Source organism: Excalfactoria chinensis, chromosome 1 (assembly GCF_039878825.1).
Source record: "Excalfactoria chinensis isolate bCotChi1 chromosome 1, bCotChi1.hap2, whole genome shotgun sequence".
NCBI lineage: Eukaryota > Metazoa > Chordata > Aves > Galliformes > Phasianidae > Excalfactoria > Excalfactoria chinensis.
This window is the reverse complement of record NC_092825.1, coordinates 128,282,014-128,306,312: the sequence shown is the minus strand read 5'-3', so window position 1 is coordinate 128,306,312 and position 24,299 is coordinate 128,282,014. Positions and strand designations below refer to the sequence as shown.

Genomic DNA, 24,299 nt, shown 5'->3' with positions numbered 1-24,299 from the left:
CTAAAAGGAAGGAAAGGCTTTCGTTACTAAACACTCCCCAGGTTGGGAATATCAAGGAATCCCATGATGTGTTATTAGCCTGCTGGTGCTTCTGACTGACCTCCTTCATCACACTTCCCCAAGAACATGGAAGTAAGCACAGAACAAACAGTAAGTAGCCCCTTCCAGATAAGGTCTCTTACCACCTCCATTTTTAAGGTTTTTAATTCCAAGTTGTGCTTCCAAATGGTATTACATAAATATCTTACTGAGTTAAACAAAATGAGCTTGATCTCTGACTCCACATTGTTTTCAAGGGAAACAACATTCCTGAGTGTAAATGAGAGCATTTCTATTAGCTCTCTATAGAAATAAAACAGATCATATAAGAAAATGACACATAAACAATTAAAGCAACTTAAAAGAGAAGATGTGACATTTCCAACACATTTACACTTCTGTATCTCCTTAGAAGCCTTTCTGATAAAATATCCTGAGGGACTTCTCAAAAGATATAATTTATATGTCTCCTATACTTACAAGAGGTTTGGGAACAGTGAGAGGAAAAAAGCAACAAGCTCCCTTTCTAAAGATAGTTTAATCTTCACGTGAAATTACCCACTATTGGCCAAAGTACCTTACCTAATATCAGCTATGGAATTGGAGGCTTTATGAGAGTGTGCACGGAGCAAGCTTCTCTGTCATCTGTGTTTCCATCTTCTATGTACCAGTAACGACAATAATAATAACAAGCAAAACGAATGGGTTCTTCTTACCTTAAAGATCAAAGCATTTCTTCCACTAAAATACAGTAATTTCCACTACAACAGTTCCAGCCATCAGAGACTTTCTTACAGATGCAGAAGTAAGACTATTATAATGATGAAAGCAGAACATTTCTAAAGCTGACCCTGGGCAGAAGCAGGGTTGTTGACCTGGCCTCCCCACAGCAAAGATGCTTCTGTAAAAGATCAGAAACTATTGGGGCACACTGTAATGGGGGAAGAAAGAACAAAACTCATCAAATGCTTTTCTTTTTTAAAGTATTTCACTGTGCTTTCCAGCTCCGAGTCTTATAACAGCCCCTTCACTCTCACAGTCAAGATAGAGAAAAACATACTCATCTCACATACGATCTTCAGGGAGGTTTTGCAGATTTTATTTTCTCTTCTTGTGTGATGCCAGAGCTGTCACAAGTATTAATGAGAAAGCTGATCAGTCTGCCAAACCTTCAATATGCGTCAGAGAACGAAACAGTCTTAGCTCATCTAACAGCCTGCTATCAGCTTCCACAGCTGCTAGGGAGAGTGGGAAAGTAGCACTGAAGAAGAAAATCTGAGAGAGCAACAAGCAAGAGATCGTGAATTTTTGTTTGTTTCATATGTTGTTTTTGCTTGTTTGTTTGTTTGTTTTGTGGGAAGCACAAGTGAGTATTCAGAAGGGAGGCCAATGGGTATGGAGGGTAAAATATATATGTGACATATACAATATATTTCTTGCTCTCTAGATGCTGGTATTTTACTATTTCCTCTTTCCTCCAAAAGAGAAAAGAGAGATATATTTTATGTATTTTATGGGCCATAGCCTATCTGCTGACAGATTTTGGTAGAAGATCCCAAACATTTCCAGAGTTAAAAAGGAAACCCTGGTGAACCTAGGGCACTTTCCAGAGTTAAGATGAATAGACTCAAGGCTTTGGTGGACAAGTGAACAGTACCAGCCCGAGTTTGAAATTTTCAGTCCACCATATACACTTCAGTGAACTGAGAAATCACAATAACTCATTTTATGATATAGCAAAATTGCAGTGATAAACTCAGTGCTGGTATAAATAACGCGAGCTGCAGCTGAGCATACAGATGCTTCAGTAGCTCATGAAAGCAGCTGAGCAAGGAATGTGTTTCTAAAACATGATCAAGCTGTATTTGAATATTCCTATTAAACATTTCAGTAATAAAATAGAGTAAATACAAGTATTCTTGCTTTTCATGGAATCACAGAATTGTAGAGGTTGGAAGGGGCCTCCAGAGATCCCTAAGTGATGTTGATTCTAGTTGAACGCTCAGAGGTTTACTCATCACTTCCTTTTGACATATAAGTCATTAAAAGCACTTCTGCTCATTTGAAATTGAGAAAATATTTCCCATAAAAATTTGTTGCACATTAACAGCTAGAACCAGTTTTTAAATGACAGCATTCTAGGCTTCTATTACACAGGCTACTTCAAATATCAATGATTCACTCTGAATATAAGTAAACAAACCAAGAGTTGTTTATTGAACATCTGTAATTCTTTTTCTTTTGCCTATATGACTTGCAGTCACGAGTCCATTAAGAGTAAGCAATCTTTCCCTTCCCTGAAGAATTATCTTTCTGTTTAGCTCTAATGGGGGTAACAGTTCAATTCTGATGGCACTTGAAAGAAGTCACTAAGAAATCACTGCTGCATCCAAGCCTGCTGGGACAAACCTGACAGCAAACATTCTGAGTCCTGTTGAGTAAATCTTTCCTGCTCTTTTCTCAGTAAGCATTTCCTGTCTTTTCCTTTTTATGAAACGCCTTCCCTTATGCCCTCAGTGATATCTTCAGTACAGATAGTAGGCAGTAGTTTTAATAGTGAAGAATTACCTTTTTTTCTTTCCCTGTCACTGAATATAACTAAATGTGTATATGTTGTGCATTAAGAGTGATCTTAATTCTGGTCTATATCTTGTGATTTATGCTTTTTTACTATGTTATTAATACAACTGCCTATCAACCAACCAACCAATTATTCCAAATAGCATAAATATAGCAAAGAATTCCCTTTTGCATCTCAGTGATACTTGCTGCATAGAAGCAAGCAAACAAACAGAAATACTAATTTCATTTTCTCTTTCCATACATTATTCAGGGCCCCTTTGCATTCTAGAAAGCAGGGCGAGCACTTGCAAATTCAGCTTCCTAAACAGAATTCCTCCCTATTAGTGTACTTATTCAGGCTGCTTTTGTGAGTCAGAATAAGAAGCGAAGTCAGCACTAGATGGAGCTCCTATACAGCAGCATCTCGGGAGAAGTCTAGGGGATTTGTGCACAAGAGAGAAAGAGGGGTGATTGCACAGTGCTGGTGTAGCAGGGAAATGCGTGCAAGGTACTCTGGTACAAGGCTGCGCCTCCACATCCATGCCCCTGCTGCCTTGCAGGACCTCCATATCCTGCCAGGAGTGCTTCTTTGTTTTCCAAACAGAGAGAGCACCTTGGCACCATCCTTCATGCCGAGCATCTGCACAGATGTAACACAAAGCATGTAGTCTCAGGGCTTGTCTACGTATGAGACACAGCACCATGTCAGTGAAGAGGTGAAATTACAGTGTTTGATTATAGCAGACAAGGAGTCAAGCTTCCACCAGAGCATGTCCTGCTAGTTTTCTTCATAAAAGACTTTGGTTTTTCACTGGAGTCAATTTATTTTTTATAACATCTAGCTATGACAGTCAACAACCAGCCATATATCTGTTAGTTTGAATACAATGTCAAAATATGCCACACTGCCCTTGGGCCAGGATTTTTTATTTTTATTTTTATTTTTGGCAGTTTTGCTACCCAACAACATCATGTTCTATGGAGGTAAGAAGAAAGATGGGAGAAGGCTACTCCAATCCATGTCCCTTCTGATTTGCCACCAGGAGGATGTGCAGCGAGAAGAAGGGATATTCTCCAGTCCTTAAAGCTCAGAAGGATGTTAGAAGAGGAAATCTTTTGCTGTGTTCACTATGAAGGGACTTACAGCAGATTTCATCCAGTCAACAAGTCTAATCTGCAGCACTGGACAGATTAGTAGAAGTTACACCAGAGTATATAACAGTGGGCATATAGAGAGACATAACATATTGGTACAGGCTAGCATGGCTAGCATGGAGGGACACCATGACTAATTTATTAATGGTCCTTGACAGTGTCATTCAATCAAGGCTGATCTATTTGATAAAGCCTACCTGGATTCCCATAAAGCTAGACCAAAGGCTCTTGTGGATAGTAAGCTGTCTTGCAATAAGAGAGATCCTCACATGGATAAATGATCAATTAGAAGCAAGAAGTAAAGAACAGGAGAGAACAGTTTTCTCAGTGGAAAATTTTAGCCATAAAAGCCCCCTATGGGTCTATGCCAGGCACAGTGTTATTCATCATATTAATAAATGATCTGGAAAAGACAGTGAAATTTTCTGACCATGCTACATTAAATAACTCAAAATCAACAAAGCTGACTGTGAAGTACTGCAGAACAACCTCATGAAACTGAGTCACTGAGCAGATGAAATGCTGTACTGTTGTAAACTGCCACTAGTGAAGGAAAACAGTCCTAGCTTTAAATATGCTGCAATTGTTTCTGACTGACTTATTGCTATGGGGGGAGAGATATGATAGAGAATTTTATGAAAACTATTTCTACTAAGCGGCAATGCTCAGCAGCACTTAGAAAAGTAAACATCAAGAATTCTTATAAATGGAAAAAAATGAAAAGAGTAGACACTATGGAAAAGTGGATGGGAGTTGATAATTTAGTGCTTCTCATAATATAAGAACAGGAATTCCAAGTGAAATAATCAGATTGTGGGACTCAGAATGAACAAGCAGGAGAAGGTACTTTTATTTTGCACAGTATACAGTTGGTATGTGGAACTCCCTGACATAGTATATTGTGAATACCAAAACTTGGTAGAGTTTCAGAGAGGGCTCAGTTTAGGAGATAAATCCAGGAAGAACTATTACATCCAACAGTACTGCTTCATGCATTGAGTCACGACATCACAAATAACAGACTGCTGTCACTGCATACTGTAATAATACCATCAAATATTGATCACTGCTATAACTTTAAGTTTAGCATTTTAGCTTTGCTGTGCAGCATTTTTGAATGGCAAATGCTTAGCATGGATGTGCATACTCCTTTGCAAGGCACAACTTGCGTTTCATTGTTAAAGTGATAAGAAGAAACAATTACAGAATATTAAGGGATTACTACCTGCTTGTAACTGCTATTAGTATTTCTTTCCCAAATGTCTGAGTGTCCACAGCCCCAGATAAGATACTTAACACTTAGAAAGCTCCTATTGTTCTCATCCTCAAATTCCTTGTTAAACACCCCTTGATGCACTGACTAATAGAGAAAAACTGCTATATGGAGCAACCAGATGGTAGTATGTCTACTTTCTGCTCTTATCACAAAGAATATTAAGCCATGGCTTTGTCTTCCTTTATAACCTGCTTTCTACTCACTAGGAAAAAAAAAAAAAAAAAAAGCCTATTTAAATCCCTACTGGCATATTTATTTGGCAGCCTTCCATCCTTTGCTTCTCACAAGGATTTTAAACAGAAATACACAATTAGTTTTGCAAAATACATTCAGTAAAACAATCCTCAACATCCTTACACAGCCATTGCTGCGCATTCCTCTTGCACAGCCACTCTCCCTTTCTCTGAAAAGCCAGCAGAACAAAAACGTTGCAAAATTTGATAGTTTTGATAAAATGATGCTCCTGTTACAAAGACCGGTATGGAGAAGAGCTGCTTCATGCACAATATCCACAACGTACATGCATGCTTCATGTAGATACTCCTTGTTGCCTTTAAGAGGCAGAACTCGCAACCTGCTATTCCTGCAATACTATTCTGCACCATGGCACTTCTTCTAATGAAATCCTGCTGAATGCACAGCCAGGCACTTGTGGATCAGCCGAAGGACAGTGATTAGGGCAAGGTGTGTGAGGAGCTGCCGAGGCCCCTTGGTGTGCTCAGCGCAGAGCAGAGGAGCTGAGGGGAGGCCTGATGGCGGCTGCAGCTCCTCACAGGGAGTGGAGGGGCAGCGCTGAGCTCTCCTCTGTGTGACAGATGTTAGGACAGCATTTAGAAATTTAGCAGTCAAAATGAAACTGATAGGAATTAATTTATATGATTAACTAAGAAATTGTTAGGAGTTCTAACATAGGAAAAAACCTTTATGTTGCTGTCGATGTTTCAAGATGATCACAGTTTGTTTGTGTTTCAGCGAGCCATTTGGTCCTGAAAAACCTCTATGAAAACAATTCATCTGAAAGAGGGTTTCCATCTATAGATGCATTTGATGCCTGCATGTTTGATCCCTTCTCCCCTTGGACAGTTATCTATTATTTCTGCTCTGGATTGCATTAATGGGACCAATAGAAACAATAAAACAATAAAAAATGATAGAACAAAACATTCAATGGGAAAAAAAAAGAAGTAGAAAATTAGCATATGGTGAACATCTGTCTCTAACAAAACACTACAGAGTATACATAAAGATTAACAGCTTACACCAGTAAGCCAGTAGTCTTTTGCATTGTGGCTGCTATGCTTTTGTTTGTAACAGTGAAAGCTTATATTCAGTCATAGGATGGTACCCCAATGTACTGTGAAATGGTTTAAAAAACCACAAATGGGAGGAATAATATAGTTTTTCCACCATTTAGGAAGAGTCTTTGGATGAAGCTGCCCTTATCATTTAGGGGTCACAGAACAGGGGTAGTTGTTAGTCTGGAGAAAAGGAGGCCAAAAGTTGACCTCACTGCTCTGCATTGCCTTGAGGAGGGAAAACAGAGGGAAGTGCTAAGCTCTGCTCCTGGGAATCAATGGCAGAATGGGAACAAAGCACAAAGCTGCACCAGGAGACAGTCAGCCTGGGCTCGGTGAAAGGTGTGTTTACCACGAGGTTGCACAAAATGCTGGAACAGGCTTCCTAGAGAGATCATAGTATCATAGTATTGTGCGAGTTGGAAGGGACCTTAGAGATCATCGAGTCCAACTCCTGGGATTCGAGCCCTCTGTGTAGCAGAGCGGCACTTCTGCCCCCTGCTCCACAGGGGGGATTCGAACCCGGGCCCCCTGGTGTTGCAAACGGGAATTCTACCGCTGCGCCACCGGGGCACACAAATGGTTGGCCTCAATAAGATGCTGTAATTTTTGGTTAGCTGTGACATGGTAAGGTAGTTGGACTCAAGGTCCATTGCGACTGAACTACTTCTATCCTATTTTCATTCAGTTCTATTCTAATTCTAATTCTACTGTTATGCTATGCTATGTTATGTTATACTATGCTGAAAATAATGATGGGATGTCAGTGGATGGGAGCAGCTACCTGGAGTGATACTCCTATGTGTTTGCTGTTTACAGACCTCAAATGTTCACCTTGTCTGTCTCAGTTATGGAAATTAATAACAATAATAATAGCATTCAGAGGTCATTTTCACTCAGTATTCTGGAGAAAGAACAAAACAAAGTTAAAAAAACAAAACAAAACAAAACAAAACAAAACAAAAACACAAACTCACAGACCTTCCAGCAATAGGAGGTATTTGGGTTATTGGATAATTTAAGTAGTGATTCCTTTTAGCTGTGAAATCATCAGAAAAAAATAAGAAGCCTGTGAATCAATAGAGGCTGTAGCTTATTAACTTATTAGACTTTTATTGAATCTCTTGTTTCAGAAATGCTTCTAAGCTAGTCTTGATCCCTAGAAAAACACAAATCTAAACAGAGCAGCTTCAGCTTTGAAAGAAACTTGTTTTTTCATATCAGCACTTTTTCCATAACATTCTGTGAACTACTGTAAATGATTTCCTCATCTTAATAACTGTTCTTTATTAGAAAAGCGGCAGACACGCAGACATAATAAAATCCTTGGTGGTTACTTCAAATAAAAAGTATCGGCCACTGATAAGAAAAAAGCAGAAAAAATGGAATGGGTAGTTATTAGCCATTACTGTGGTATTATTCGGAACAATGCTAATGGTCGTGTGTCTCCTTTATCACTGAAAAGCCAGTAGGTTTTCATTTGCTTATTAGACTGGAAGATGTAGCATTCTGCTTAAATGCTTCCTAAAAGAAATGGACATTGAAAATAAATGTCATCAGTTAAGAAAATGCCACTAGCTATATAACTTGGTTTTAAATAGTCAGAGTTAATATCCACTCTCTGGTAGACTGCAGGGACTGCAAGGGAAGTTCAAGTTGCTGGGTTTTTTTTAATTATAGAATTCTGTTCAGATGGGGTAGCACAAGGTTCTTAAGAATTCACAGAGATTATTAAGTACAGAGAATCATAGAATCATAGCATGACTCAGGTTGGAAAAGGCCTTAAAGATCATTGAATCCAGCCATCACCTACCCATACTACCCTAACTCTAACAACCCTCCGCTAAATCATGTCTTTGAGCACCACATCCAAACGGCTCTTAAACACATCCCTGGGGAGCCTATTCCAGTGCTTAACAACCATTTCTGTAAAGAAGCTTTTCCTGATATCCAACCTAAACTTGCCCTGGCACAACCTGAGGCCATTTCCTCTCGTCCTGTCACCAGTGAGAAGAGACCAACCCTGCTCTACTTTAAGCACCTTTCAGATACTGGAAGAGAGCAATAAGGTCTCCCCTCAGCCTCCTTTTCCCAGACTAAACAGCCCCAGTTTCCTCAGCCTCTCCTCATAGGGCATATTCTCTAGGCCCTTCACAAGCCTTCACAAGGCAACAAGGCAACAACATAGTTAAACAGAATATGATTGAATAGCCATTTACAAAATCCAGTGCTCTCCAGTGTACTTTTTCTGAGTGAATACTGCTTATTTACTGGGCTGTAGTTTAATTCATTTTACCCACTGAGGGGGTGGGAAACCAGGTACATTTTAATAGCATATTTCTTCACATAGATGTGTCCTGAGTATGGACACAGTTGTTCTCTACTTTCTCCTATGGTGATAGAAAAGTAGCGTCAGACTCAGCATTACCTGTGTTAATGCTGTGACCTAGAAATAAAGAATAAAGTCTGCAAATGCACATGATTATACCCAACTCTGACAGAAATTCTCTTCCATCATCTCAAACACAGCTTGCAGCCCTGACCTTTTAGACTCATTCATCACCAGAATAATTTTGCAAGGAAATTTGATGTGGCTTTTCCTTAAGCTCCTTCCATATCTGCATGTAAAGTGATTTTATTTTGCATCCTTCTTTGCATGAAATCCTTAACATTCTGCAATACAGGGCTACAAGGTAGAGCACTGAATCATAGGCATGACTGCTTGATATGGTATCTTTAAACACAGGCAAATAATTGCAGTTACTTGCACACACACAAAAACAGACTTTGTGCATGTGTTGAACATTTCTTCCAGAACAGAATTTGGCATCAGTAGGACAGCTGATAATTATACTTCAAAAATTTCCAAGGAAACTATTGATTTCCTTGCAGAATTCTGCTGTTCTTCTGTTCCTTCTTTCAGGGATGCACACACAAGATGCTGCACACCATTCACTGTTGTTACGGCACAGCTTTTGTTGTCTATCTTTTGGTCAGGTATTAGGGGAATAGACTCTAGATTATCACAGAACAAAACACAGCAGCTGAAAATATTGGCAGTGGCAGCCGAGACTCATGATGACTCAATCTACATGTGCCTGCTGAAGCATGTTGAAGGGCAAGCAGAGATCAATGACCTGTTTAGAGTATGCTCTAGCTCCTCTTAGAGCCACATGCTTCCATTTCCTCTGTGCTGAAGGCTAGGAGCCTGGAGGAGAAGGGGAAACAGTCCCAGTGGAGTTGAGTTGGAGCTGAGCTGGAGCTGCTCAGTACAAAGGAGGGAGAAGCAACCATGTTTGATAATACTTTCTCTCTACTATATGATTCCTTCTTTAACTGGCTTTCTAACATTTTTGCTTGAACTGACACCCTGTTTGTTTCAATAGCATGTGAAAGCACAATGATCCTGCTCTGGGGCCTGTCCTCTTCAACATCTTTATTGATGACCTCGATGGGGGCATTGAGTGCGCTCTCAGTAAGTTCGCAGATGACACTAAATTGGCTGGGAGTGTGGATCTGCCTGGGGGTAGCAAGGCCCTACAGAGGGATCTGGACAGGCTGGAGAGCTGGGCTGAAGCCAATGGAATGAGGTTTAACAAGGCCAAATGCCGAGTCCTGCACTTCGGCCACAACAACCCCAGGCAGCGCTATAGGCTTGGGGCGGAGTGGCTGGAGGACTGTGTGGAGGAAATGGACCTGGGGGTACTGATTGATGCACGGCTGAACATGAGCCGACAGTGTGCCCGGGTGGCCAAGAAGGCCAACGGCATCCTGGCTTGTATCAAGAATGGTGTGCTGAGCAGGACTAAGGAAGTCATCCTGCCCCTGTACTCGGCATTGGTGAGGCCTCACCTCGAGTACTGTGTCCAGTTTTGGGCACCTCAGCACAAGAAAGATATGGAGGTACTGGAGCAGGTCCAGAGAAGGGCAACGAGGCTCGTGAAGGGCTTGGAGAATCAGCCCTATGAGGAGAGGCTAAGGAAGCTGGGGCTATTTAGCCTGAGGAAGAGGAGACTGAGGGGAGACCTTATTGCCGTCTTCCAGTACCTGAAAGGTTCTTACAGTGAGAGTGGGGCAGGTCTCTTCTCACTAGTGACAAGTGACAGGATGAGGGGAAATGGCCTCAAGTTGCGCCAGGGCAAGTTTAGGTTGGATATTAGGAAGAACTTCTTTACAGAAAGGGTGGTTAGGTACTGGAATGGGCTCCCCAGGGAGGTGGTTGAATCGCCATCCCTGGATGTGTTTAAGAGCCGTTTGGATGTGGTACTCAGGGATATGATTTAGCAGAGGTTGGTTTTGTTTTTTTTTTTTTGTTTTTTTTTTTTTTTTTTCTTAGAGATGGGGTACTGGTTAGGCTGCGGTTGGACTTGATGATCTTCAAGGTCTTTTCCAACCTGGATAATTCTATGATTCTATGATTCTATGCTCTCCCAATTATCTATCTGTAGGCAGAACAGACAGCATTTTCCCTGCACAATGAATGTGTGGTCAAGTTCTGAAAGGAGATGGCCACCACTTCAGGGAAACCTCATAAATGTTTTCCAAATATTCACTTTTAGGTATTTATTCCAATTGATTTCAATCAGGATGGTGTTTGATGCCTGGAGGAATTAGAAATAAACTAAAAGGTAAACACAACATCCAGGAAAAGGACACAATGTTGAAGTGTAGAGGGAACTATAAGAAAAAGTAAGAAAATGACATAGAAGCCAAAAGGAACGATAAGCACCCAGGTTGTGAGGGCCATCTCCTGGCTGCAGAGGGGTACAGAGCACATATCCACCTCACCATCCTCGGCTCCTTTCAAAACTAGTGGAAACAGAGTCAATTCTACGACACAGCTCATATCACCCTAAAGAGGACTTTACATCAGATGATTTGCATGTTGGCAGATTTGATTTTCTATTGATTATGAAAGAAGCCTGAGGGACTGGAAAATGTCTGGTTTTAGTGAGATGATTTCCATCTGTCTCTACGAGGCATTTCATGTTTCCATGTAAATATGTGTTTCAGAGGTGTATTTAACAATATGGCCTGAATAAGTAATTTTGAGCTTCCATTTACTGTACTGTTTATCAGATATGAGGTGCTTGAAGTTATACTGAAAGAAAACATAAGAAAAAAACCCACTACTTGTAACACTATTACTAAGATCAGTAAAATCCTCCAAGTAATGATAGTACTTCTCCTTTTCTAGCACTGTGAGCACAACCTTTGATGTTTTCCAATTAGTTAGAGAACCTTTTCCTTGCTCCTTTCTTTTGAAAAAGTAAAATATCTATGATATCAAACAGCCACGTAGAAAAGTTTGCCTGTTGACTGCAGGCACAATAGAATCTATTCACTTCAAGTAGAGAATATCTTTTGAGTTCTGAAGGAGAACTAAGCTTTCTTAAACTTTACTGATCAGTGGTGCTTGCTATCAGCTTATTTATTTATTTACTTATTTTAATAGAAATACTACTTTAAACCCCCATTAGCTCACTTGGAAAAGCAGCTATTCATGTTCAGGTGCCAAGTAAGGAGCTGCTAAGAGTGGTTTCACAGTGGGAGATGAGTATCAGTCTATTGGGGATCAGGCAACTCTAGGCATAGCTCTTGTGGAGTCAAGTCAAGTAATATAAAGCTTTTATCCTTGGGGATTTAGAAAAAAGCAAACACAAACCAAACAAAACAAATAATCACCACCATATCTCTTCTCACAGAAGAGCCACTCACTTCACCTGGGATTACAACTGCAACTCATAAGCAGACAGCTTACACTATGATAGATGTTTGTACTTTAATTTTAAGTGCCTTTGTTTGGTGTAGTAGTCTAAGACACAGCATATGAAATCACATCAAAATACTAAAAAGAAAATCATTCATTTAATGTCACAGGGAGGCTGAACTTTAAAACAAATTCATGAGCAGCTCTATTTCTCATTTAGTGTATTCTCTGGCAATTTACAATATCAAAAGCATAAAATCACAGAATCATAGAATCACCAAGGTTGGAAAAGACCTAAAAGATCATCCAGTCCAACTGTTCACCTATTACTAATAGTAATATTACTAATAATTACTAATAGCTCCCACTAAACCATATTCCTCAACACGACATCCAATCACTCCTTGAATACCCCCAGGGGTGGTGACTCCACCACCTCCCTGGGCAGTCCATTCCAGTGCTTGACCACCCTTTCTGAGTAGTAATACTTCCTTATGTCCAGCCTGAATCTCCCCTGCTGTAGCTTGAAACCATTCCCTCTGGTCCTATCACTAATGACATGACAGAAGAGGCTGACCCCCAGCTCACTACAACCTCCCTTCAGGAAGTTACAGAGAGCAATAAGGTCTCCCCTGAGCCTCCTCTTCTCCAGGATGAACATTCCCAGCTCCTTCAGCCTCTCATCATATGGCCTGTGCTCCAGACCCCTCACCAGCTTTGTTGCCCTCCTTTGAACATGTTCAGGACCTCAGTGTCTTTCTTGCAGTGAGGGGCCCAAAACTGGACACAGTACTTGAGGTGCAGCCTCACCAGAGCTGACTACAGGGGAACAAGCACCTCTCTGCTCCTGCTGGCAACACTATTTCTGATGGAAGCCAGGATGCCATTGGCCTTCTTGGCTGCCTGGGCACACTGTCGGCTCATGTTCACCTGAGCATCAATCAATACCCCCAGGTCCATTTCCTCTACAGTCTTCCAGCCACTCCATCCCAAGCCTGTAGCATCGCCTGGGGTTGTTGTAGACAGTGTAGGACGTGGCATTTGGTCTTGTTGAACCTCATCCCATTGGCTTCAGCCCAGCTCTCCAGCCTGTCCAGATCCCTCTGTAAGGCCTCACTACCCCCAGGCAGATCCACACTCCCAGCCAATTTGGTGTCATCTGCAAGCTTACTGAGAGTGCAATTGATGACCTCATTCAGGTCATCAATTAAGATACTGAAGAGGGTGGGCCCCAGCACTGACCCCTGGGGAACACCACTCAAGACCTGTCGCCAGCTGGATTTAGCTCCATTCACTACCACTTTATGGTAAAATGCTTTAATGTGACTGAAAAGTTTATCTGCCTCCACAGATACAGACTTTCTAAAAAGGCTGAAGTCCTCAATTAGAAAGGACGTCAGTTTATCAGTAGTCATAAAGATGCATTTGTAAACTTTGCTTCAGTTAGAACAGGTTAAAGAGCACAGCCCTGTCTTGCATACAGGACAAAGACATGGCACTATGTGGAAGACATCGCTTCACATCAAACAGCTTTCACAAACAAACCACCTGTTGTTTTAATTACCATGAAGAATAATGTAGAAAGAAAACAGCAGACATCTAAAAACATGAGCTAAGAGTTCAAGAATCACAAAAAATGTCATTGTTAGTGATGCACCTCAAAACTTTCCAGCCATAGAATCCAATGCTGAATTTTCTAGACTGGAGAAAGCTTCATTTTTAACACATCTTGTCACAGAACCATAGAATTGCTCAGGTTGGAAAAGACCCTCCGCTCAATCATGTCCCTGAATGCCACATCCAAAGGCTCTTAAACACATCCAGGGATGGTGAATCAACAACCTCCCTGGGGAGCCTATTCCAGTGCTTAACAACCCTTTCTGAAAACAAATTTTTCCTGATATCCAGCCTAAACTTACCCTGGCACAATTTCAGTTCCTTCAGTTTTCCCTCCTCTATTTCCATCCCTTATGCTCCCCCAAATGAAATCCCAACAGCTCTTGTGCTGCTGCATCAAGGTTCATGATATTCACTGTTCTTAAAATCCACATTACATGCTTATTGATCAACATCTGCATTGCCCATTCGTTTCTAAATTATCAGCCTTCAGAGAATGGTTTGAAAGCATAGGTGTGGAAATCAGCAAGCAAATAAGCAAAACATCTATGCTTTGTCCTTATTTTTTCCACTGTGCCCGTGGCAAATCTAGTACTGGTTCTTGATTCATGGTTTTTAAGTGCCCAGAGCAAGCAAAGAGTCACCTAGTAAAGACTATTTCCACAGCAGATCAATTCCACAGTAAGCAATGTCAGCTGCACTGTGGATTTTGCAGGGAAGAGGATGAGATCTGCTTTGCAGATCACCCCCCAGGGAAATACTTATGTGATTTAAAAACAGATAAGGCACTTCAAACAAAATGAGTGATCTATGGCCACATATTTGCATTTCAAACAAACCTCATCCTCCTTCTTCACTGGCTCAAATTTCCCCCAGGCTACAGACCTGTCAGATAAAGCCTTCACTCTCAATTTCATTTTAGACAGGAAGAAGGTGGCTTTCATAGCACCACAAAACAAAGTGTGAAAGAACAAAATAACCACTTAAAATTCAGTTTGAACCCCCTGCTACTCAGCCATGCTGCCCAGAGCCACATCCAGCCTGGTCTTGAATGCCTCTAGGGATGGGGCATCCACAACCTCCTTGGGCAACCTGTTCCAGTGCTTCACCACCCTCTGTGTGGAAAATTTCCTCCTAATATCTAACCTAAACTTCTCCTGCCTGAGTTTAAAGCCACTCTTGACTTGTCTTCCCTTGCAAACAGTCCTCCCTTGCATCACTGTTCACCCTTGAGAACAGCCATTCCCCCTCCTGTTTATATGCTCCCTTCAAATATTGGAAGGCCACAATGAGGTCTCCCCAGTGCCTTCTCTGAGATGTTGAACTTCAGACTCTCTTTATGGACCCTGAGCATTAGGGCCACTCCTCTGAGCTCTGATGGGCCAAAACAAGGAAGAAGGCACAATGAAGAGTACGGTAATTTTCAGTTATTAGAAAGCATGCAACTTTTTAGAAGCATAGCTAAAGGACTGCAAATAAGTGTTAACAATACAAATAAACAGTCTCCTTCTCAATCACATATAATGTGCTCACACATGTTATGCTGCAGCCTCATATATTGTAGCTATTATTTTGTATTATGCATAGTTATGGCAATTATGTTTATAAATTAAATACACTTTGTCACTCAGAACATATCCATAGTGATCAAGACAAAGGCTGTGATCTAAATTGGACTACATTGTTGTCAGAAACTCATCTTGCTGACAAATATTTATTTCCTTATCTTCCGTGGTTACACTGTGAGGTCTTAACCATCAGCTTACGATACAGAGTATACTTAATGTTTCCTCCCCTCGAGTATCTGAATCACTTTGCTAAGTTTTGCGGAAGACAAAAGAATGAGTAAGATGTTGCTTTTTCCCTTTACCATTAATATCTGAAAGCCTCAGAAAAGGGGGGGGGGGGGGGGGGGAGGGGGAAAGGGAAGATTCAAAGCACATACTTCTTTCAGATAATTTTCCAAATACTGTGAAAGAAATTAACCATTCCCATTAGCTTGTTATACAGATAATACTATCAGCCTGCAGCACACCTGCATTAGCTCTTCTTTAGCACATATTAGAGTTCCTAAGTTCAAGAAAATTTGTGAACAATGGTATTTATCTACAGATATAAGCTGTCCATAGAGATGTGTGAATGTTAAGCCACCTGCTAGTATTATTTGCTTCTACCCATGTTATTTCCAGAGAACATTTTTTTAATTACAATTCTTCAGGAACTTCTTCAGCATGCCCTTTATGCTCTTTTAGTTGTGAGTGTTGCAAGGCTTTGCAAAAGGAATTGCAGAATAATGTCTTCAACACTGTTAGGAAAAGTTTCCATGTGCACAGTTCAGTAATTGCCATCAGTCAGGCAGTCCCAGCCAGCCCAGCCACCCCGCTAACAAACGAAGAACAAGTAAGTGGAGCTGAAGTTACCCTTCGCACTCTGGGTTTTGTGATTTTGTTTGTTTGCTGCTTCTTTGTCAATCTAACCCATTTTTTAAACTGCACCAGGCCCTCTCCCTTGAGCATGTGTGTCACTGCAGCACAGAAACCTGCCATTCAGCTGATGTATACAGTAGACCTCAAGAATCAATCCACAAGTAAGTCCCCCCGCCAAGGGAAGCTGACCTTTTGCTATTTTACATTTGCAGTAACTGGGATGGGAACACACTGGTATCCTGGCCAAAGCCAACAAGCTCAAAAAGATACTTTCAACATAAGTTGTTTTGTTTTGTTTTTTTTCTAAACCCCTTCGCACATACCTTTCCTTCTTCTCAATTAAAATGTTATTTTCCCATCCCTTTCCTTAATAATAAAAAACGAGGGTAAATTAGGGGATGGGGAGAACCCACCCCTAAACTTTCCCTCTCTGAGAAAACTAGCTCTGTGTTCTTCATGCAGTTATAAAGACAGAGCACCAAAGGTTTGGGAATATATCCAAAATCCCCATGCCTTCCATGCGAATATATTCTACAAAGTTACTTTGAGGAAGCTGTTTTCTAAAGCTCCAGACAGCTAAGGGACCAGAGCCTTCTTCAGTGCTCACAAAAATGGACAGAAAAAGGATGCAAAGATACTATTTATCTACGGCTTTGATGCACACTTTGAGTATTTCTGACATCTAGTTCCATGACTTAATTTGTTATTGAATTTGCATGATGTAATTTTCAAATAAAGATTTTGCTTTGGGGGAGAATGGAAAGCATCTAATAATAAAAACTGTCATTATCTGGGACAAAAGGGAATTCATGTTATAGATCAATAAATAATTACAGATGACACATGGAGGACTTTCATGAGGCTTTGTTTGTGATAGAAGCTTTGCTGAGGGGACTGTCTACTGTTGGCACACATTCTGTTCACACACTCTGTTCTGATTTCTTATTCCAGAAGGAATTCCTCTTTGTAGATGCTACTTCTAGCTCTTAAATAAGTTATTTAAAGAATTGGATGTGTTAAGGAATATTTGTCAGCTCTCTGCTATTTTATAAAGCCTTCCATTAAAATGCTTTACACCATGAATTTCACTTCTGTTTTACTGTAACAAGGAAACCAAAGCATCGCTCTTTTTAACCACACAGCAGCTAACTCACTGACTTGCTTCATTCACCTCTATTGAATAGTATGAGAGAATTATCATTGAACTCTTACCAAAGCAGGAATTGACAAAGCCATACCACCTACAACCATGCTCCCCTCCAATCCATTTGCCATGGATGTTGGATGCAAAACTCAGGGTAGTGCCTGAGACGCACACTAACATGTCACTGATACTGATGTTCAGGAGGAGCATGTTGACAGGGTTACGGAGGGTTTTGAACTTGCAGAAGAGGATGAGGACAATCAAGTTATTGAGGAAACCAAAAAACAAAATTAATCCAAGAAAAACAGCTGCTACTGTGTGCCCATTTCGTGAGAGTCCAGCTCTTGGCTCAACAGGATCCGTAGGTGTGCCAAAGCTCAGGTTATATGTCCAAGTGTGGTTCATTTCGTACTTTGCCACAGGTTGATGAGGGCAGAGACACCAGGTGCCCTATGCTGAAGTCCTCTGGCAGTTTCACAGAAGCATCCCTCCATTACAGGTCAAATCATTTCAGGATTCTTGCGATCTATCTTCACTCAGCTGAGGAATATTTTCCTGCATTTCCTTTCAGTGGTCAGATCTGCATGGGGCTCCAGGGCATAAAAAACAAGCAGTGATCTCAAATTCATCTTTATTTTTTAAAAATTGGATCATCTTAGATGACCTTTTTTGACACTTAAACTGGACGGTGTCTTATGAGGGTGCTTCAACATGGCCTCCTTCAGAGCAAATGGGAAACCCTCCAACCAACAGCAGCTACTGTTGTTTCTGAAGAAAAAAAAAAAAAGAGAGAAAACAAATCATAGAATCACAGAATCATAGAATTACAGAATCATAGAATGGCTTGGGTTGGAAGGGACCTCTAGGATCATAAAGCTCCAACCCCCTGCCACAGGCAGGGCCGCCAACCTCCATATCTAATAAAAATGGTTAAAACAAAACAACCCCTTCCATACTAAGAACAAAGTTGATATATGATTTAGCTACAGCATTTCCTTCTTTGAACTTCAACAAAAATTTCTCAGTCTTTTCAGCTTTCACTCTGATTTTCAATAGAAATATCAATTTGTGGAAGTTCCCTTGGCTATTTTAAACACTTCTTCCCCAGTTCTAAGTTTCTCATGGAAAAGGCTGTTCAGACCTTTCTAGTAAAGTTTCTCAGAGGAAAAAATGCTTGTGATACATATCTTTCACCATAGCTTCCCAGGGGAGAAATCTGTATTATCTTCTATGCCAAGTTAATCCACCGAGTGAAGTTTTAGTCTTGGCTAGAATTTAATTACAACCACATTTTTTTCAGAAGGGAAAGTATTTCTCTGCCCAGAAAGAATAATTTCAAGTGCAGTCTCTGCGGCTCTCAGGTGCTTATAAAGGCTGGCAAAGCTGAGATATCAATTCCACTTCTCCCACATCTACCAGTGGACAGGTGTTCTCCTTCATTATTTATAAGGCAGACAAACACCCTGAGCTTCACATCTCTCTCCCACCACAGATGTGAATTTGTATAGTCACACGCAGTGAATACAACGTGTGTGTATTCTGTACAGCAACAGCAGCATGCCTAATGTGGATGTCTAACTGGTTAGCAAGCTTTCTGCATGGTTGCAGGCAAATTCTGCAGCAATATTGCTATAAAAATGGAGACTGGGGTACATGTAGGAATTCCCACTGCTTGGAACAAAATGCGTAAGCTGAAAGCACAAAAACTTTTCTTTTAGCAGACATAATTAGACACATTTCAAAATGTGGCATCTTCTACATTACACCTAACCATTGCTTTTTGCAAACTGTCTTGTGAAAATAAGTAATTATATATGATGTGTTAACCAACTGGAAAGATGAGAGCTCATTAGTGTTTACTGAAGATACAGCAGTTTGTTTTGCTTCTTCAATCACAGCTTTTTGACTTGGTGAATGTCTGTGGCAAGTATTTGTTATTACTATTTCCCTAACTTCACAAAGTCACTGTGGTAAAGACGCTGCTGCAGTGATTCAGAAGATAATATAGACAATCTGCCTTAAGTCTGTCTTATGATGGGAAAATGATGAAAGCGTTACATTTTGCAAACCTTCACATTGGCCACTCAGAACTCAAAAAGCTGATGCTTTCTACCTTCCTCCCTCCCCAACCCCACTCTCCCCTCCCCATTTAGGAAATACATGGTAATTTAGATTGGTAAGGGTCTCAAGTGGCATATCTAAGAGGAAGAACACTTGAAATTCTCTCTGCTATCATTTGTATATTTCCTTTTTAATAATCCTCCTTATGCCCTAGCTATTACTAAACTATTTTTTTTTCCCATTATTTCTGAGACAGTTTTGTCTAATCTGTTTGCATGTGGCTGTTTATTGAGAAATTCAAGTAAGGTCAGTCATATCTGCTCCTCTCAAAACCATAATGCTGAATCTGGCTTCAAAATTTGGAGAGACTTAAGTCTGATTTACACAGATTAATTTGCACAGATGTAATTTTTTTCCCCCCAAAACTGAACTGGTTATGCCTAGATAATCTGTAGCAAAGATTACAGTGTGCCATCATAAATGTGTCTATGTGGGAATTACATTCACCAGAATAATCATAGGCCAAGGGTTTGAATTATTGCAGATAATGTTATCATTAAAGCTCCACAGTTAGACATAGGCTACAATCCCCTTAAAAAATATGAGTAATGTTTTATACACATATCTCTATTAACATCAAAATATAAGTAATAATATATAGTTTTTTCATACACAGTTACTAAATATGCTCATATGTTGCACTGAGGGACATAATTTAGTGGGGAAATATTTGTGGTCAGTAGATGGTTGGACTAGATGGTCTCGGAGGTCTTCTCCAGCCTTGGTGATTCAGTGATTCTATGCACATTCTTAGAGGCATATTAAACATTCATATTTACAGAGTCTGTAAATAGGACATTGATTCTCTGGGTAGCATTCAACTGACTGTAATTCATCCCTACACCAAGCGTGAAGGCAAAGCCCAGTTTTTTCTCCTTTATCATGGAGTGTTGTGATTATCAGTGAGTGTAGTGACAGAACAAGGGCTGACAGCTTTAAACCAATAGTGGGTAGATTCAGATTGGATATTCGGAAGAAATTCTTTACTCATAGGGTGGTGAGAAGCTGTGGTGCCCCATCCCTGGAGGCACTGAAGGCCAGTTTGGATCAGGCCGTGGGTGGCCTGAGCTGCTGGGGGGCATCCCTGCCATGGGCAGGAATTAGAATCATCAAATCATAGACTCATTTGAGTTGCAAGAGGACATGTAGTCCAGCTCCCCTGCAATGAACAAGGATACCTACAGCTACATCACGGTGCTCAAACTAGATGATTTTGAGGTCCCTTCCTACCCAAGACATTCTACGATTCTTTCTCCTCTAACCACAGGAAAGGAGCTTGCAAGGGGCAGCCCACAATGCATCTGGCTTCAGTGCAGTGGGTTATGTTGTGGTGTGCCAAGCATGGGCATCCTGGTGCTCAGAGAAAAGGAGCAGTGCCTAGTACATCAGTGTAGCATATCTTTTTTATAAAGGTAAGACACACCATGTGAGCTGAGACATGGCCAAACCATGTGGCCATTTGAAACCGAGAGATGACTTAAAGGAATGGTCTGAAAAGACTTAGGAGAACTGAAGAGACAGGAGTCTGCAGAAAGAAACACCTCAAGATGTGGGTGGTATGCAAGTCTCTTTGCAGTAAAAGAACTTAGTAGTAGTAAGAAGTGGTAAGGTTTTTACACCTTTAAATAAAGAACAAGCCAAATTCAGATTTCAATAGACACCAAACTCCCAGACACATCCCTTGAAAGAACTGGTCTAATTCTTACCTGATATTAGCATCTAATTGGTGCTAACACACATTCCTGAAAAACACCTGAAGATGGGCTTGCATGCTTGAAGTTTCACTTGTTTTCTTTCTCCTTCAGACACACTGCTTGCCTTATGGGGGTTGTGTCTTACAAGTGACCTGCTGGGCTGCCAGTCTCCAAGCTCCAGCAGGACACCCCAAACATACCCTGTTTCTAGCAACCTGAGGGACGTCCAGTGCCGAACCCCATCTAACCCTCCTAATTCTACTTAAATAAATACATAAAGGCTACAGTTGTATTTGAAACAAATAAATGAGCAACCAGATTATCTCCCTGAAATAGCTCATGCGGGACTGAAAACATACCCAAAGTGACACAAAACGCACAGCCAGGTGACAGATGACCAAAGTTTGTTTAATATCACCAGTTATTAAAAACTCTGTTTGATAATCAATTCTGACATTGGTAATCTAAAGATACAGCAAAACAGACACTCATCGCTGCTTGCACTGCTCTCTGAAGCTGTCAGAAAGAAAGAAAAAGTGTTTCAGAAGATGTCATCTCAGATGTTATATTCTGAGAATACAGGCACTGGTAGTGAGATTGTCCGGCTTATGTTTGCCCTTGCCAACACACATTAGTGTGAGCGATAACCTGAACCACTGCTTTTCCACTTCCTCTTTAAGCAAAAATAAGCAGTAACTGAACAGTGCATAGGACAGACAAGCTTCAGGGTTTCAGATAGTTTTTTAAATGAACTCCTTCTTTATTTCTATTGGCACATTCTTGACCATCGTCCTTCGCAAAGTTGTGCAGCATGTCAAAAATGTTGCTTAATTCACTTTCAATATTTCACAGCACATAAAATTGTGTAAGATTAATAAAATCAAACTTCACAGTAATTCTTTTAAGAAGTTACATTACTCTCACACTAGATTTACGTTATTCTCTTGTGGTATAGCTAAAAGAAATCACTTATGTATAGATATGCACACAGACTTAATCAGTCTGCTGTTAATATTAAAGTCAATTCTATGAGAGGTTTTTCATTCATTTATGAGCTCAGCTTTCTACTCAAGAATTATCATTTAAAATATATTCATAGTTATCTCAAAGATAATCCCAGCTGAAATGTTATGAAGTGGGCATATGCTGCTGGACCCAATGTCTAAGTTATAGGTACATGGTGCTTAATTTAACTGGGTGTAGGGGTAGAGGAACAGGACTAAGTTTAAGTTTGTATACACCACACCTTGACTTTCTATGTGGAACTGCATTGTTTTTAATGAGAAGCATCCACAATCAAACCACTTCAAACAGTTATGTTTTGGTGTTTGTTTTTTTTTTTTTTTTTCAGATTTCAAAGAAGGGTAATGGTATGGGACCTCACAACACTGAAGACAACACTTCCATTTCTGACTGGGTCAGGCTGGACCAAGCTTTGAGCACCCTACAATAGCTGCAAGTGTCCCTGTCCATTGCAATGCAGTTGGATGAGAAGATCTTTAAAGGTCTCCAACTCAAACGATTCTATGATCTGTTCTGAAGGGTGCTCTCCATGCTATAAATCACAAAGCAGGACTTGATAAGTGATAAAGAAACAGAGGAGGCACCATGCTCTGGGAGTTTAGGTATCTCTCAGCATCCAGAACCTGTCACCTACGTACAGACCTCCTGCATGCAGGCTCACAGACATGCTCATAGCAATTTGCAGTTATGAAAAAGGACAAACATGAGAAGAAAACTAACACAACACAGAGTACACACTATGAGATTCATCGCCTTTGAGTTATAGTGTTGAGTGAAAATTCTGACTGGGAGAACAATGTACAAAAAGAGTAGAAACTACTTTTTTTAGCTGATGTTTTAAAAACTAAAGCAACCCCTCCCATGTGCATTTTCCTACAGAAATTCCTGTTCTAACAGCAGAGCACAAACTTTTGACACTTCTTTGTGGGAACGACACAGAAAAGCAGACAACCCACCTGCATCCGGCACGCAAAGCAACCACATCACATCAGCTCCCACCTGTGTCCAGCGCAGGAGGCGAGCACAGGGCGATGCTCCGCGCTCGGGAAGCGGCGGCTGGCTGGGCTGCTGGCGGCACGGCGCTCGCTTTCCACTGGGTGGAAGCGGCGGGTAAGCCCCGCCTGCTGTCTCGTCCTCCTCCTCCTCGTCCTTTCCTAGGCTGGGGACAAAAACACGCAACGGGATAGCTGGGCAGATAGCGGGTCAGGGGCGATAGGCAAAGAAGGGGCAGCCAACACTGTGGGAACCGCCTCCTCTCTGCCTCCTCCTTGCTATAGGGATTTCCCCACTTGTGCTCCTCTGATGTTCTTTGCATTGCAGATCGAACAGGCGCTGAGTTACTGCGTGCTGAAACCCATTTTCAGAAATAGAAGTAGCACATGGCTTGACAGCTCTGCCATACCGTGCTTGGTGTTACTACTGCTGTCTACAACTGCTCCTTTGAGTTCCTGCTCTGCTTTTCATATAGAAAGAAAAAGAAAAAAGAATAAAGAAAAAAGAAGTCCACAGGGAATAAAGATACTGGAAGAAAAATACTCTGGAGTATGTCTTGAACATCTCCTAGCTCTGGTTCTTGCTGGGCTTCTAAAGAGCCTTAAATTCACAGACCACAGGCCTGGAAAGTAATTGTGTTGGCCGTAATATTCCACTTCAGCCGATGTAACCTTTCGTTTAGTTACACTTGCCAGCTTTTTCTCCTCATCAGGCCTAAAGATGGACGAACTGGTGTGCCTGTCATTAAAGAGCCAAGCAAATATGGAAGCTTAATGGAGAACCCTTGGGTGTCACTTTTTGTGTCAATAACAATATTTTGCTCAAAAATTCACCATAAATTAAGCTACTTTGTGAAATAAACCAAGAACTGTTCAATGAAATAAATCAGGAATGTACCTGCTCCCATTTATTAGTACCAACTTGGAAGTTTTTAAGAAGTAAGTTGTATCAGACAAAAAATCTTGTCAGTACAAAGAAATCATCGGGCGGTTACATGCTTGATTCATTTTTGTGAATCTCCCTTTGCTTTAGTGATTTTGATCCCAGGAAATTTACTGATATTACTAATTGCCATGTTCTGGATGGCATCTGTTTGGGGTTGGTTCTGGTGTTGCTTCAGGAATTAAACTAGGATTTGAACTCCTTATAGGGAATGCTGTAACATCCCATGGGTTTCCTGGCTGCCTCCTGCTTCCAAGCAAGTGGTGTGTGAGTTTTGCTACGTCTATAATATCATTCAGAAG

At 40.9% G+C, this 24,299-nt stretch overlaps 1 protein-coding gene across 1 annotated transcript in view; it reads right to left on the bottom strand.

Moving 5' to 3' along the window:
- LOC140264333 (pinopsin-like) overlaps positions 1-23,133 on the bottom strand; it is an 84,001-nt gene extending 60,868 nt beyond the window's left edge. Inside the window, exons 1-2 of the mRNA XM_072360039.1 lie at positions 23,019-23,133; positions 17,293-17,992 (exon numbers count right to left, since the gene is read on the bottom strand). Coding sequence (XP_072216140.1) covers positions 17,293-17,629 — 337 coding nt within the window. The 5' untranslated portion in view covers positions 17,630-17,992; positions 23,019-23,133. The remainder of the gene's footprint in view (positions 1-17,292; positions 17,993-23,018) is intronic.
- Positions 23,134-24,299: the final 1,166 nt, after the last annotated feature.